The 15293-nt window shown below is 31.4% G+C and overlaps 1 protein-coding gene across 4 annotated transcripts in view; it reads right to left on the reverse strand.

The window, feature by feature from the left end:
- The window catches only part of NBEA (neurobeachin), a 694224-nt gene that overhangs the window by 430703 nt on the left and 248228 nt on the right, over nt 1–15293 (reverse strand). For 3 of the 4 annotated variants that reach the window (XM_078070460.1, XM_078070459.1, XM_078070458.1), the window contains exons 27-29: nt 12759–12866; nt 7422–7590; nt 5867–5962 (exon numbers count right to left, since the gene is read on the reverse strand). In XM_078070460.1, the coding sequence (XP_077926586.1) occupies nt 5867–5962; nt 7422–7590; nt 12759–12866 (373 nt within the window). The remainder of the gene's footprint in view (nt 1–5866; nt 5963–7421; nt 7591–12758; nt 12867–15293) is intronic. The other variant, XM_078070461.1, reaches the window with a different exon arrangement.

The raw sequence follows: 15293 nt of genomic DNA on the forward strand, positions 1-15293 counted from the left end.
TAGAATGCAGCATAACTGGCAGTTTTATGTTTTAAGTGTGTGGTTTCCATAAATGTATCTACCTTGCTAGAATGTTAGTTTCCTAAGGACAGGGATGTTTTGTTCACTATTATATATCCCCAGCAACTAGGATGTAATAGGAAATCATTCATTTATTCAACAAATATATAATTAGGAATCATAAAGTAAATTGAAGGAAAGGTTAAATTGGAGGATGGAAGAAAAAGAAAGGAAGAGGAGAGGGAAGCTTTTGTTGGTACCTTTACTAATACTGAAAACAGACACTTATTTCAAAAAGTTGACGTTTTTAAGAGATAGTTGCTAGGAATACCTGGGCATGATTTTTACCTGTAAATAAATGTAATATATATTATGCAACATCATTATCCAATAAAAATTCTATAAATATTATGATGACAGTGTTTTAGAGTACTTATAAGAGAAATTATAATGCATCCACATACAGGATTACAATTGATACATTAAAAATGATTCCAACAGCAAGAGAAAATAACAAATCTGTAGTACTGAAAAGCTTTGTATTTGATATGAATGTAATAATTTACTTAATAAATATTAACTTTATTTCTAAACATACGATAAAAACCGAGTGGTAAAAATATATCTATATAAATTATTGGCATAACCTTGTTTCCTGAAGATACAATTCTAAAAGTAAAATTACTAGCTTAAGGGTTATAGTTTTATGCTATGTAACCTGCACATCTTTGCATTCTAACCCTTCAGAATTTTGTCCAATTTGCAAATTATGGTATATATATATATATATACACACATATATATCTTTTTAAAGATTTATTTATTTGAGAGAGAGCAAACACACATGATTAGAGGGGAGGGGGATGGGCAGACAGAATCTCCAGCAGGGTAGTCTGATGTGGAGCTCCATCTCACGACCTTGAAATGATGACCTGAGCCAAAATCAAGAGTTGGATGCTTAACCGACTGAGCCACTCAGGATCAAGGTATATTTTTGCTGCAATATAAATTTGGTTATTAGATTTAAATGTATTTTCCTTATCTGTACTGTACATTGCTTTTCTTTTGTTAACTGTTTGATGCTTTCTACATGTTTCCCTTAGCATGATACGTTCTTTTAAATGATCTGTAAGAGCTCTTTATTCATTAAGGCTATTAACTTTTATCATATACATGTAAAAGTTCTCCTGTTTGCATTTGTTTTAAATTTTGTTGATATTTTCAGACATGGAGATATACAAAACTTCTATTTAGTCATACCTTTTACTTTAAACCTCAGCTTTTGATGTTATAGTTTAAAACACCTTTTTAATACAAATATTAACTTTAATTGTCTTGAATTATGATCAGTTTCACTTATACCTTTAAATTTAATGCATGTGAAGTATATCTGGCATAATATATGAGATAGGATATAAATTAATTTTTTCAAATGTTTGCCCATTTGGTAACCTTTACCATTTGCCAAATGATACTTCCTCTTCCCTTTGACTAGAAAAGTTGTATTTATAATATACTATATAACATATATAGTACTATATACTAATGTGTATGATACTATAGGTAATACATTTATACTATAAGAAACATTCATACAAATTCCAGCCTATTTATAGACCAATCATGCCATATGCCTATTCTTTTACCAGTACTACATTATCTTAACTTTTTATTTCCAGTGTTAATTCTTTTCCCTAATAATGAATTGTTAGAGGAAAACCAATATATTTATTTATAAGTTCACCTAAATATTTTTATTCTTATTAAACCTAAAGTGAAATAATTAATATAAAGCTTCTACAGCTTCTAGACCAAGTTATCAATAAAAGTTTCTTATCCCTGTTTTTAGCATGTTTGATAATGAAATACATTTTATGGCTAACATCAAGTTTTAAAAAAATTGTTTAGCTTTCTCACTGGCTTACTCATCTACTAACAAATATTTATTTAGTTCCAAGCATCATGCTGGGTGTCAGGGACTATGCCTTTGAAGTACATTCCAATAAACAACTAAACAAATAAATCGTGTAAATTCAAAAAAGGAAATGAAGAGGATGTAGTGGTAGAGAACAGGCTGGTCATGGGGAGGAAGCTACTCAGCTACAGCAGTCAGGGAAAGCCTCTGTGAGGTGGACGCCTTCAGGGAGACACCTGAAGGATGAAAATGCACCAGCCATGCAAAAAATAGGAAAGAGAGAGAACCAAAAACCAGAAACAAAATACAAAGATCAAGAGGCAGGATAGTGCTGGTGATTATTAAGGAAGAGAAAGACAGTTTTATTGTGGTAGCATAGTTAGCAAATGGAAGAATAATATGAGAAAAAGCTGGAAAGATAATCAGCAGTCAGATTATCCGAAGCCCATGTGATATTTTTACTCTACATGCTACCAGAAAATTTTAAGTAAAAAAAAAAAAAACACACATATATCATTTACATTTTAAAACAAATTGTAGCAAAACTGTAATAAATCGAATAAAGATGAGTAAAAAAAGAGGTAAAGAAACTACTTTGGAGGCAATTGTATAATCCAGGTAAATTAGAACTACAGTAGTGCGCCACTATAAAGTAAGACATTTTAATTTTGTCCCCTAAATCATAGGAAGCCTTTAGAAATTATTAGAAAGAAAAACTGCTTTATTATATTTGTTATATATTATAAAATATTTATTATATGAATGTATAATATTAAATATGTTTCATTACTTTATTATATACATTAGTGTTACTTTTTATTGTCATCAGTAACAGACTAATGACTAAAGAAAAGAAGTCCAAAGAAGAAACTAGGGCAATGCTCCAAAAAGGGTAAGACTTTGAACTGAGGGACTATCAAAGATAAAAAAAAAAAAAAAAAAAAAGAGGCCAGAGAGCTAGTTTGGCATTGTTGAAAAGGTTCAATAATGAGCTGAAAGAAGAAAGTGCAGTGTGAAGGAGTTGAAGAGTAGTCCAAATCAGTGCTTCTCAAACTATCAAACTCAAAGCGAAAATTTCCTTTTTTTTTTTAACCATCACTGACATTTTGAAAATGAATTAAAAATAATTTAAAAAATTAAGTACACAAAATAAAACCACAAATGTTTTTATTATTTGATTCTACAGACGAAAAATAAATTTCAGTTTAATCAGAACAAAGATAATATTGGGAAAAGAAAATAATTTTAAAACTGTTCATCATGCTGTTCACTGAAAGTGTGTTTATAGGTGACCAATATATACAAATGTTAGTATACTTGTGATTTTTTCCCATTACACATCATAAACAAAGTTTGAAACAGAAGAATGACTCCCTAAAAGAGACCCCTATATAAGTGTTTTATACAAACACTGGGAATATAAATATTTAAAGTTGATAATGTGACAATGAGAGCTTTTTGCTTGTTAATTTATCTAATCCAAGTTGAACAGGCAATAATGCCACTCATGGGAATAACATACAGCTAACCTACTTTCGTTTTATTTTAATATCATGCAGAGTAGAGAAAGCAGTGTCAAAGAGGTATGTTCATGGAACGAATATTCATTTTAAACTTTTATCCAAAATGAAACTAGAAAAACTGTATCTTCAAAATTTCCCTCAATGCTCACCAATGCCCCATTCCAATAACTTATCTTGTATTGTTATAATCAAATATAAATTATATTTCAATGAAAGCAATGAATTCCATTTCCATGAATCTCATGTATGAATCTTCTTCTGGTGGAAAATTAAACACAAAACATTCTATCAAATACATAAAATGTCAGGAGATAAATTTTCAAGGGTGAGCAAAATCAAAATCATCCTTAAAGATCAAGATACTTTCTTGATAATTATATTAAATAATAATTATTAAGTAATGAAAAATGTCATAGAAATTGTATGCTTCCAAGATTCTTTTTGTCCTTTGATCTTTTCTGCTACTAAAAAACATGTTGCAATCATTCCCCATGTGTAAGTACTGAATTCATTAAAATATTTTACAGATCTGACAAAAAAGCAAGTTCTACTAGTCTTTAAAGAATGGAATCAAACTGGTTTCTTACTCTGTAAAACACACCAAAAGTTGACTTTGTAGTTCCCACATCATCACAGGACTTGTCCTTTCAGTACCCACTGTACCACAGCATACCATAACAGTTATTTATGATCAGCTTCCATATTATCACATAGCAAAGAAAATAGCAAATTCACCACAACAGTCTTAAAGTAATTCAAAATTTTATTATGCCACCAAGAACACTGTGCAGTTGAGCTAATATTGTTTTCACAAGAAAATATCCTTGATAAAGAAGTGCATTGATATTCTGATATATGCTCCTGAATCTGGGTAACTATTCTAGAGTATTTTCCAGTCACTACAGCTAAGCCTTTGGAACACCTTCTACATGCACAAAAAAAAAAAAAAACCCTCCAGACTTTTAATCTAATCTAATTTAATCTAATTTTTCTTAGTTCACAGCTAGATGTTTATAAGCAATAAAGCTGAATTTTTCCTTTATTTCATCATCATGTTCAAAGGTTGCACATTTATTAAAAAAATCTGTGCATTCATCAAGTTGTAACAAAAAATACTTCACTGCTTTATTTGTTCTATAAGTTGGTCTTCTATATCATTAGCCAATATATAGAAAACACTGAACTATGGTATCATCTGGAGTGCAGGGTCCTCTTTAAACTCACTCAAGTTACTGGAGGAATTCAGTTCTTTGTTGTTGTCGGCTAAGTCTCCCACTTACTTGCTGACTGTCAGCTAGGTTGTGCTCTCAAGCTCCTACAAGGTGATCTCAGGTCTTTGAACTGCAGTCACCTTCATCTCAGCAATAAAGGACTTCCTTCAAGTCAAATCACTTTCACACTCTCAGTCTCTCTGACTTCCTTTTCTGTAACCAGCCAGAGAAAACGCTCTGCCTTTACGGTCTCATGTAATTAGGTCAGGACTATATGGATAATCACTTCCTCTTAAAAGCAACTGTGCTATGTAATACAACATAGTCACAGGAGCAAAATCCATCATATTCACTGTCTCAGGAATCATGCAGGGTGTGTACATGGGAAAATCTTGGGTGGAATGGGTACAGAGAACAGAATTCGGCCTACTACAATCCTTTGTTCTGCAGAGAGTAATCCCATGTCAACCCTACCCAGAAACATCATATCAGCTATTTTATTTTTTATCTCTAAAACTCCAACTGGTTCTTTTTAAAAAATCTTCCATTTTTTTTCTCATTACATTCACTATTTCTTTTAGATTGAAAAACATTTTGAACATACTTATAATATCTGTTTGAATGTTCTTATCTGGTAATTCTGCCATCACTGTCCTTCCTGAATCAGTTTCTCTTGAATGATTTTTCCCCCCTTATATAGCACATTTTCCTGCTTCTTTACATGTTTAATAATTTTTTATTGAATGCTTAACATTGAATTTTATGTTGTTTGGTGAAAAATTTTTTTGTATTCCTTTAAACAGAGGTAGAACTTTAACAGAAAGTTAAGTAACTTTTAGATCAATTTGATGTTTTCAAGGCTTGTTTTTAAGTTTTTTTTCTTGTGAGTCTAGAGGAGCCTTCATTTTAGGGCTACTTTAGTCTCCTACTAAGGTGTGGCTCTTCTGCAATCTCTAGTGAATGCCACCACTGTGAATATTCTTATATATATAATTAAGTATCCATAATTTGCAGATGATACTTAAAGAAATGTAATGAAATACAAATATAAAAACTGTATTTTACTCTCAATAGCCAAATAAAAATACAACATATCATATCTCCATGAAACCTGAGGTGTATACTTGTCTATAAACAATTACATTATGGATATTTATTTTATAACAATTAATGAAATACGAATACCCAAACAGGTCAGGAGATGAGGTCAATATTACCTTTGTAAAATGAGTGGGCAAAGCTCTGCTCAGGAATTAACTTGGCAAGGAATCCATGGTTCAAACTTGGATGAGGGATAGATGGTATGACCACAACTGTAGAGAAAATCATGGAATCAAATTTGAGCCAGCATGTAGCAACCTGCAACATGGTCCACTGGAGATCCATGACAACTCTATATTACTGCAACATGCAAACAGTACTAGCAATAAAGACTGCATCTCTGGGGGAAGGAAAGAGGTTATGTATTAAGAGAAAGGAGATATCATACACTTGTTAAGTAAAGTAATTTTAGCAACATACAGAAAGACATACACATACAAAATCAGAACTGGAAGGCTGACTGAAGTATTGCTTGTTTTATACATATAAAGCTGATATGAATGCATTAAAAATGAAGCAAAAGTTGATTAACATAATAAGAGTCTTAATGTTTTAAATGGTCAAAAGACATAAACTGGAATGAAAGGATAATGTTTAATTTGATGAATAAAGTTAAAAGTATACTATAATGAAATAATATCATGTTTATGTGTTCAAAGTAAATGTAGCATGCAACAATAAAGTATTATAGCTAAAACACAATCGTATTTCCACAAAAGCAAGGTAAAGGAGATATGATATGCTCAGGGAAAACAAGATGCAGAGATTTGACCACTAATTTCTACTCACTTTTTAAAATATCCATTTTATTTATATATCATATGCATTTATTTAGGAAAGACAATTTCAACTACAAATTAATCTAATGGTACATGAAATAACCACTAGATTACCAAGGATACATTGCAAACAACCAAGAAACAATTTTGATATAAACACATGGCAGGAAATGCAACTGATAGAAGGCACTCCATGATATTAAAATATTAGTTGCCAGAAAATGTGTTTATCATTTTCAAGCAGAGTAGGCAAAGCTGATAATGCAAGAACTCCCACAACATGAGCATCTTCTCTAAATAAGAGAGATAATATGATCCAAGATGGTTCACTGTCGTCTGTAAATCTTTGATTTTAATTGAAGCAACTTTGGTATAAAGTTTAAAATGTATGTTGGCTTATTATGAATCTCTGACAGAATATTTAGATACTTAAATAATTATACACTGCAAAAGAAACACAGAGAGTGAGAGCGAGAGAGAAAATAAGCAAGCAAGAAAGAAGTTATCTTTGAACTTGGCTATAAAGATTTATATTTTGGCTTATTCTTGGTCTTGAATTTATAAGAATCTACTTTCATGTTCATAAAAGTTAAAAAGTAATACATTTAAAATATATCAGTTATTTGCATATTAAATAGTAAATGATTTATATTAACATATGGAAAACATTAAACCCAAACTGCACTGATAAAATGAGAATATAGCAAATATCATGGAAATTTACACATTTTTATGGAATTAAAGAGTATTAAATTGGCATTTATATACCAACTACTTATAAATATTTAAGATGATAATGAATAGGACTAGTTTAAAACTGGATGGGATGTAAAAAGGAAATAAAAAGGAGATAAATGATGACAAAAATTCAAATAATTAAAAAAAATAGTACCTGTACTTGTTGGCGAATTTATTTCTTGTCTGATGTTTCTACCTGGTTGGCTTCCAGTTCTTGCAGTCTCTCGCTGGGGTTCTAATATGTCACGATACTTGGAAACCATCAGAACCGAAATGAAGTAAACAACAGCTAGAGCTAAGAACTGTGCCTGCTTGCTATCATCCTGTGTAAAATGAAAAGGCAGTTCTGACATTCAAATTTTTGAAGTTATCAGAGTATAAGAAACTACTATTTCATTTTCTTTATGGAGGCAAAATATGACATTTAACTTTTATTAACACTTCTAAGTATACATTGTTATTTAATTAGTATCATTTAAGTATAAATACAAAACTCCAGAAATGTATCATGAGTTATAGGTTGAAATTTAATTTCAAAAAATGAGAATGTTAAAATTTTGCATTCATGCCGCAAAATTTTATTCTTTGTCCTCTTCACCATTACTATCCATTACTTCCATAACTACAGAATATGTCTATTTATAAAATATACAGAAAGCATAAGGATGAAAGAATATCTGAATAAAAATCAATAGTTCCAAATGCTATATAATTTTTAAAAAATAGAATAAAATTATAATTGAGATACATGTACAATTCTAACACATTACTACCTTAAGAGACTATATGACTACAAAATAGGGGAAACATAAACAATGGGGGAACAGAAAATTGAACTTTATACAAACTCAATATGAGCTAGAAGTATGATATAGCAGCTTAAGAAAAGTCAATGCAACCTCTGACTGCATAAATAAATAAAAATAAGTAACAGTCCCACTATTCCGCCCTGGAAAAATGACCTCTAAAACACTGCCAATATTTGAGGCTCTGAACTTCAAAAGCTCAATGACAAAAATGGAAGTTTTCCCAGTGCAACAAATTGGTAAAAGGTATGAAAACAATTGGTGAAGTTAGGATACAGAGAGAATAGTTTCAAAAAAGCAGACCGCAGGGGCACCTGGGTGGCTCAGTTGGTTGAGCATCAGACTATTAATTTCAGCTCAGTCATGGTCTCAGGGTCGCAGGCTCCACCCTCATAGGGCAGTCTGCTTGAGATTCTCTCTGTCCCTCTTCCTTTGCCCCACCCACGCCCTTTCTCTCTCTCTCTCTCTCTCTTTCTCTAATAAATAAGTAAATCTTAAAAAAAAGCAGAATGCAGTCTAGTAGAAAAGATAACTCTGTAAGTATGCTTTGTAAAATATAAAGAGCTGCATGTAACCTTGAAAGCCTAGATAAACTATATTATAGGGAAAAACTGATAAGGAGGCAAACTTATAACCTCTAATACCACTTTCAAATTAGCCTGTATCGAAGGAATCAAATGTAAATGGTTATAAAGCCCTTTTCTAAGCTAGGTAAAGGTGACACTTCAAACCAAAACTGCAAGTAATTACTGTGGCCCACAGATAATAGGTAAAAAAATGTATGATATGAATGAGGAAAGCAGACATGCATTAAAGTCTAGCAACTCCATTCAAGGCACTTTTTATTTTTACTTCATTTAAGCAAAATGCAAACAAGATTCAGAATGTATGTGCATTTGTCAGAAAAGAAAGCAAACAAGAAATATTTACTAATAATTTAATACTATGAAATGGGATTAGTACAGCTAATACAGAAAACTACCAAAACAGATTAAATTTGTTCTGAAATATTATAAACTTAGTATCTCATACTCTGAGGGTGACAGGCAGCTTTCCTAGAGATACAGTTTCTTAAAAGTGTTGGAAATGCATACTCTGTGCATTATAATGTTGATGGAATAAATATATAGAGAAGGGACAAAATCAAATACTTAAATAGTTATTATAAAGGAAAATGAAGTGCAATCCTATCAACAAAGATACTGACCAGGAATGAATTCAAACACAGCTCAAGCTGTGATAGACTGTGATATTCTACAACATTTACATTTCCACCACTGGAAACTCAGCGCCAGGTAATTAAAAAGCATGTGTGGAATGAATGCATGTTAACTACAAAAGTTGCAGAGTTGCAAACAACAGATATTGTGAAGTGTCCTAGCCAAGCTAACGTCTCCCATATATATGGCATGAAAACAGTTGCCTTTTCTTTTCAAATCCAGATCTGCAAACCAATTGTGCTGCTTATTCCCAGAGAGTTCTATCTTTAAAAATGAAGCACAACATCTGGAGAACAAGTAAATTTTTATACAAATTAATTGTCTTGCCTACATATTTTATTATTATGAAGACATAAACTCTTATGTTTCCCCCATCTGCTTAAGAAATGGGTCCCTCCACTATTCAATCTTGAATCAGTAATATAATTAACTCTGAAATCCTTTAAAAATTTTAATGCTTCAACCAGGATGTTAAAAACCTTCTATTATCAACTTTTAAGGATTAAAATTACTTCAGTTTATATAATTTTGTATATAAAGGACCTAGTATAGAAGAATACTGAATTTGTTTTCAACTTTTAGTTTATTGGGAACACTGAAAACAGTGTTGATTTTTAAAGTCTAATTTTATTTCTTACCACATAGCAAATTTTGTCACACAGACTTTTGCCTAGATTTAAACAGTTCATGTGAGTTTAAACCAGCAATGTCCTCATAAGAGAAAAAAAGCAAGAGCAAGATACATTTATTGCATATTGTATATATATATGTATACAATGTACATATAGTTTTCCTTAAAAACCTAATTTTTGATCTCCTTTGTTTGTGAAATTAAGGCAATTAAAAATGACTACTGATTCACAAAAATTTCAAAAGTCAAGTATAATTCTTAGCATGATATCTACAATTGATTCTAAAATGTATCAACTGTCAAACACTTCCAACAGGTGATGGGAGGAATGCACTTGTTGTTAAGAGCACCAAGTGGTGTACAGAAGTGTTGAATCACTATATTGTACACCTGAAACTAATTATTACACTGTATGTTAACTAACTGGAATTTAAATAAAAACTTAAAAATAAATAAATAAATAAATATAAAATAAAAGTGAAAACAGTATCTTAGAATCTATGAAATATGCTAATGAAAAAGAGAATACTTTGGAGAGGTCTACCTTAAGGTTCTCACCACCTCATACTATCTGGGGGATCTTAAAATTTCTGAGTCTTCAATTTCTCTTAACCCTTAAATGGAAGCTTATGATAATACATATTAAGTGTCTGAAACACATTATAAACTCAACAAACACAAGTTGTATTACCTTAATGATGTTTGGAAGGTACATCTGGGAATACTTAATTCCCATCCTTCGGGAAGAAAGCTAGGCACCACTGCTGGGTTATCCAACATATTTAACATCTAGGAGTCTTAGAAAAAATTATCATAATCTACCATAATAACCTAATGCAGAATTTACTAACAATGTAAACATAATGTCACACTTAACATAAACCTCTTCTATGTTAGATCTGAGTGTGCCTCTTGGAGATGAGGATATGCTCCATGTTTTAAACATTTTTCATTTGAAAAACAGTCTTTCCATAGCAGATTTTTTCAGGATGAGTAATTCTAACTTCTAAATGATGAACCTGTTAGTGATTTTTTTTTCCACATCTGGATTAGAGTCCAGATTATTATAAGACTCTTACATCATGATTTTTATACTATCATGCATTTTATCTCCATTTTTTAAAAAACTTTTATTATTCATTAATTACAAAAGAAATATGGGTTTATTACAGAACATTTGAAAACACAAAAAAGTATAAAAGACTAAAGTATAAAATAAAAACTGTTTACCTAGAGATAATCATTAATAGCCCTTGGTATATTTTTCTAGTCTTTTTTTTAAAGGTACACATGTACGTGTACATACGCTCAACATAAAAATGTAATATTTGTGTAATATAAGTACTTTTGTATACTGCTGCTTTCCCTTAAAATATATAATGACCATTTTTCTATGTCACAAAATTTCCCTCAAAAATACGATTTTAATGGCTGCGTAGTGTCCCACTGAATGAATATACTATAATCTATTAAGCTGAAACTCTACTGTTAGGTATTTGTAACATTGCCAATTTTCCTGTAGGCATCTTTGATGAGCACATGAAGTCAGATAACTTCTGGGTAGAACCACTGGGTCACAGGGCGTCGATATTTGTAAGAGTTTTAACACATAATGCAAAAGAACTATTCAGGAAGTTTATCCAATTTAAACGTCTACCAGTGATATATAACAGAGCATGTTTCAATGCACCCTTGCAATGCTGGGTATTATTTAAAATTTTTATTTATCTAATACTAAAAATATCTCACTTATTTTAATTTGCATTCCTTTGACTACTGGTGATACTGACTTCATCATGTATTTGTTACCTTATCTTTTATATTTAATGTCCACCATCTAATTTTCTGTTGCTATGTTTGTAATTTTTCTAGTAATTTATAAGAACTGATACATATTAAAGAGAGTGACAATTTTTCTGTTGCAGATTCCTACCATGCAGTATTATGCTGTGTGACTTAACATACGTTTTAACCACTTTCTAAAGTACAAAGTACTCATCCAATTTATTGTTAAATATAAATTTAAAATACAGACTTTCTTACTCTTCATCTCAGAGTCCTGAGTTCAAGCCCCACACTGGGTGTGGAGCCTACTTAAAATAAATAAATAAATAAATTTTCTTCTGTGTTTCATAAATCATCAATTAAAATAAGAAAAACAGACTCCAAAGTGGCTGGAAAACAATAACTATGCTAAGGAGTAATGTCAATATTGAATCTGCTGTAAAATACTATATATGTTTCTACGTGATTTGTGAAAAGGCCAATCTTATCTTTACTTGAATAAGTGGGGTGTTCCAAGAAACCATCTCCATAAGCTATCTTTTCCTTAAGCTCTACAAAGCTACTTTTGTAACTCAACTTCTCATAAATACCTATCATTTTTAAAACACAGATCTTCTTTCAAAAGTAATTGCTGCCCCTCAAAAAAGTAATTGCCAGTAACACCTTAGTGAATTAATTCCTTTTATCCATAGTACAAGGAACGTTGATAATAACAACATAGTACCTAGAAATGGAGCAAGGAATACAAAAGAGAAAAGTAGGTGATTCAACACAAAGTGAATCATAATTTTTCAAGGTTATCCCCAGTCTTAGTATACACACAAACTAAATCAAAATTTTACATCACCTAAAAAAATGACGTATCAATAAACTTTCAGAGAAAGCAAAGGCTCAATCATTCTATAATCAGAAGTATGTCCTAAACCTACAATTCCTGACATTAGGACATTTAGTTGTACTTGCAGCTTTCTTATAAAATTTAAATTTTTTTACACAAATGATAGTGGAAGATTTTTTTTCCGGGGAAATCAAGCAGGTATATAACTTACCACATCCCGAAAGACGACAGCACGAAGGCGATTAATATCAACATCCTGAAGAAGTCTATCAGGATCTTTAATAGGAGAAAGGTTACCTGGAACACTTTCTAATGGAGTCTTAAAAAAGAAAGAGAATTGTTAAAGAGAAAATAGCATAATACAGAAACTAATATAGGAGAGTAATTTCTAGTATCTTTAGGCATTACCTCCCCATCACTGAGTAACATTTATTGACAATAGCACTCTATGACAAGACACTTCTGTTCTCCTCTCTGCTGTTGTCAGTTTCACCTACTCATAGTGTTCTTGTTCTTCACAGTGTTCTTGTTCAGCACAGCTACCACAATAGACTCAGAAAAGTAGTAAGACTGACGTGGAAAAGAGACTGATCTTGGACTTCAGAGGATTTGAGCTCAAACTCTGCTGTGTAACCTTGGACTTGTTACTAAAATTTTCTGAGCCTCACTTTCCCAATCTCTACTTAATAAATCTCTTTGAGTCATTGGGTTCATTTATCCATCACGCTTTTATAACATACAAGATTACTATATTACATTGCATGAGATTTTATATGTATAAATATGTTATGACCTACAAAAACCTAAAAAAGGTAAACAAAAAAAATTCAGTCATAGCCTTAATATTAAAGCTGAAAGACATTAAAGATCATAACGACCAAAAATCCTTTTTAAAGTTGAAGATACAAAACCTCACAAATTTTAAGTTAATGTCTCACATAGCAAACTAGTCTGAGAACAAGGTTCCTTGAAATTCAGTCTAGTACTTTATCACTTATACAACATTTTAAGAATTGTGTGGATTAATTAGATCATATACATAGAGTACCAAATACAATTCCTGCAAATAGAATAACTTGTTACTCTAATTAAAAATAAACAGACTTCCTTCTAATCTTCTATACACTTCAATTATGATATTTCACTCTTAAATTAAGATGTTCGATTCCTCTGCAGCACAGGATAGTGAAAAGAATATGGCTTAGTTATTTGGTTTCCATTATAATTCCACGACTTACCAGGATATGACCTTAGGTGAGATATTAGCCTCTCTGGACCTCAGCTATATCATCTAAATAATAAGCTAATAATATTTATCACAGGATGATTAAAGAAAATAACACATTGTTTACAGCAGAGATAAAAAGGACACAATTTACAGCATAGATGAAGAAATTTATAAATATTTTAACTTACATATATCATTTTATATTTTATAAAGTATTTCTATATCCACAATTGAATTTGATCTTTATAAAGACTTTTTTATGGGTAAAGCTCCTTTTTACAAAGTATAGAAAGTGAGGTCCAATGAAGATGTATGACTCAGGCAAATCTACACAGATTAGTATTCATCAAAATTATCTATGGTTCACTTACTAAAATCACATAAAAAAATGCATAAACACAAGGAGGAAAAAAACCCCTCCCTCGCCAGGTCCACTGACTCGCTTTCTTAAAATGTGTTTTCTTACCAAGTCCACTTTTCCCCTAATATTTCTGCATCTATAGCTTATTAACCATTTTTCATTGCCAAGGTTCTTACTAAAGAGACAGTGCCTAGCTCAACTAAATTACTACAAAATTCCTTCACATTGGACTTTTCTCTCCATGTTCTGCAATCAGAGTAATAGTTGGTTTGACAGTCTTGAGAAGTTCCTTATTATCTAGTGAATTCGTTACAGACACTTTAAGATCAAAGCTCTCAAAAATACTAATTTATTTATTCATTTCATGAGTATATAGACCTGCTAGAGAGAGGAAGGGAATTTCTATTAATTGAAAGTTCACTGTGTGTCAGGAATTAACTAAGAACTTTAATTACTGCTTTTCATTTAGTTCATAGAAACACCTTGTAAATTAAGATTTGTATCTATTTTAAAGCCTGGAAAACTGAGGCACAGGAGACTAAGTAATTTGTCTTGGGTCCCAAAACTAGTTACGGGGTAGAGCCAGCATACAACCTCAGACCTGTTTGATTCTGGAGTTACTGCTCTTTGGACAGAGTACTGCCAGTGTTATATATACATGCTCTGCAATTACAAAGATGGGTAAGATATGTACGTACCTCCAAGTAACTTACAGTCTACTACGCCTACACAAATAACATGAGGCATTCTTGCTGATGTGTTCATATTTAATTTTCTAAGCAATGGAGAACACTTTGGAGACTTGTTAGCAATAAAATATGGTCTGATTATTATAGGAATGTTTTCTGACAGAATTGAAAAAGAGGCTACAATATATATTAAATATATGGTTGTTCTGTTTGAAAGTTACAGAAGTTTGAAGCCATAGAACTACTTAAATGAATTAAACTTCTATTTCATGTCTTCACTTACTGAGCAGAAAAAAGGTTTGTCAATATCAAACATCTAGTTACAAGTGTAGTGTGTGATATGAGACATACAGGGTTTTATGAAAATATCAAATAGAGGAAACTACCCTAGACTGGGGTGGCAGTAAGGGTATCTGAAAACATTTTCCCCAAAGAGTAGCACTTAAGCTGAAGCCAAGAGTCGAATGG

Source organism: Halichoerus grypus, chromosome 4, assembly GCF_964656455.1.
Source record: "Halichoerus grypus chromosome 4, mHalGry1.hap1.1, whole genome shotgun sequence".
Classification (NCBI taxonomy): Eukaryota; Metazoa; Chordata; class Mammalia; order Carnivora; family Phocidae; genus Halichoerus; species Halichoerus grypus.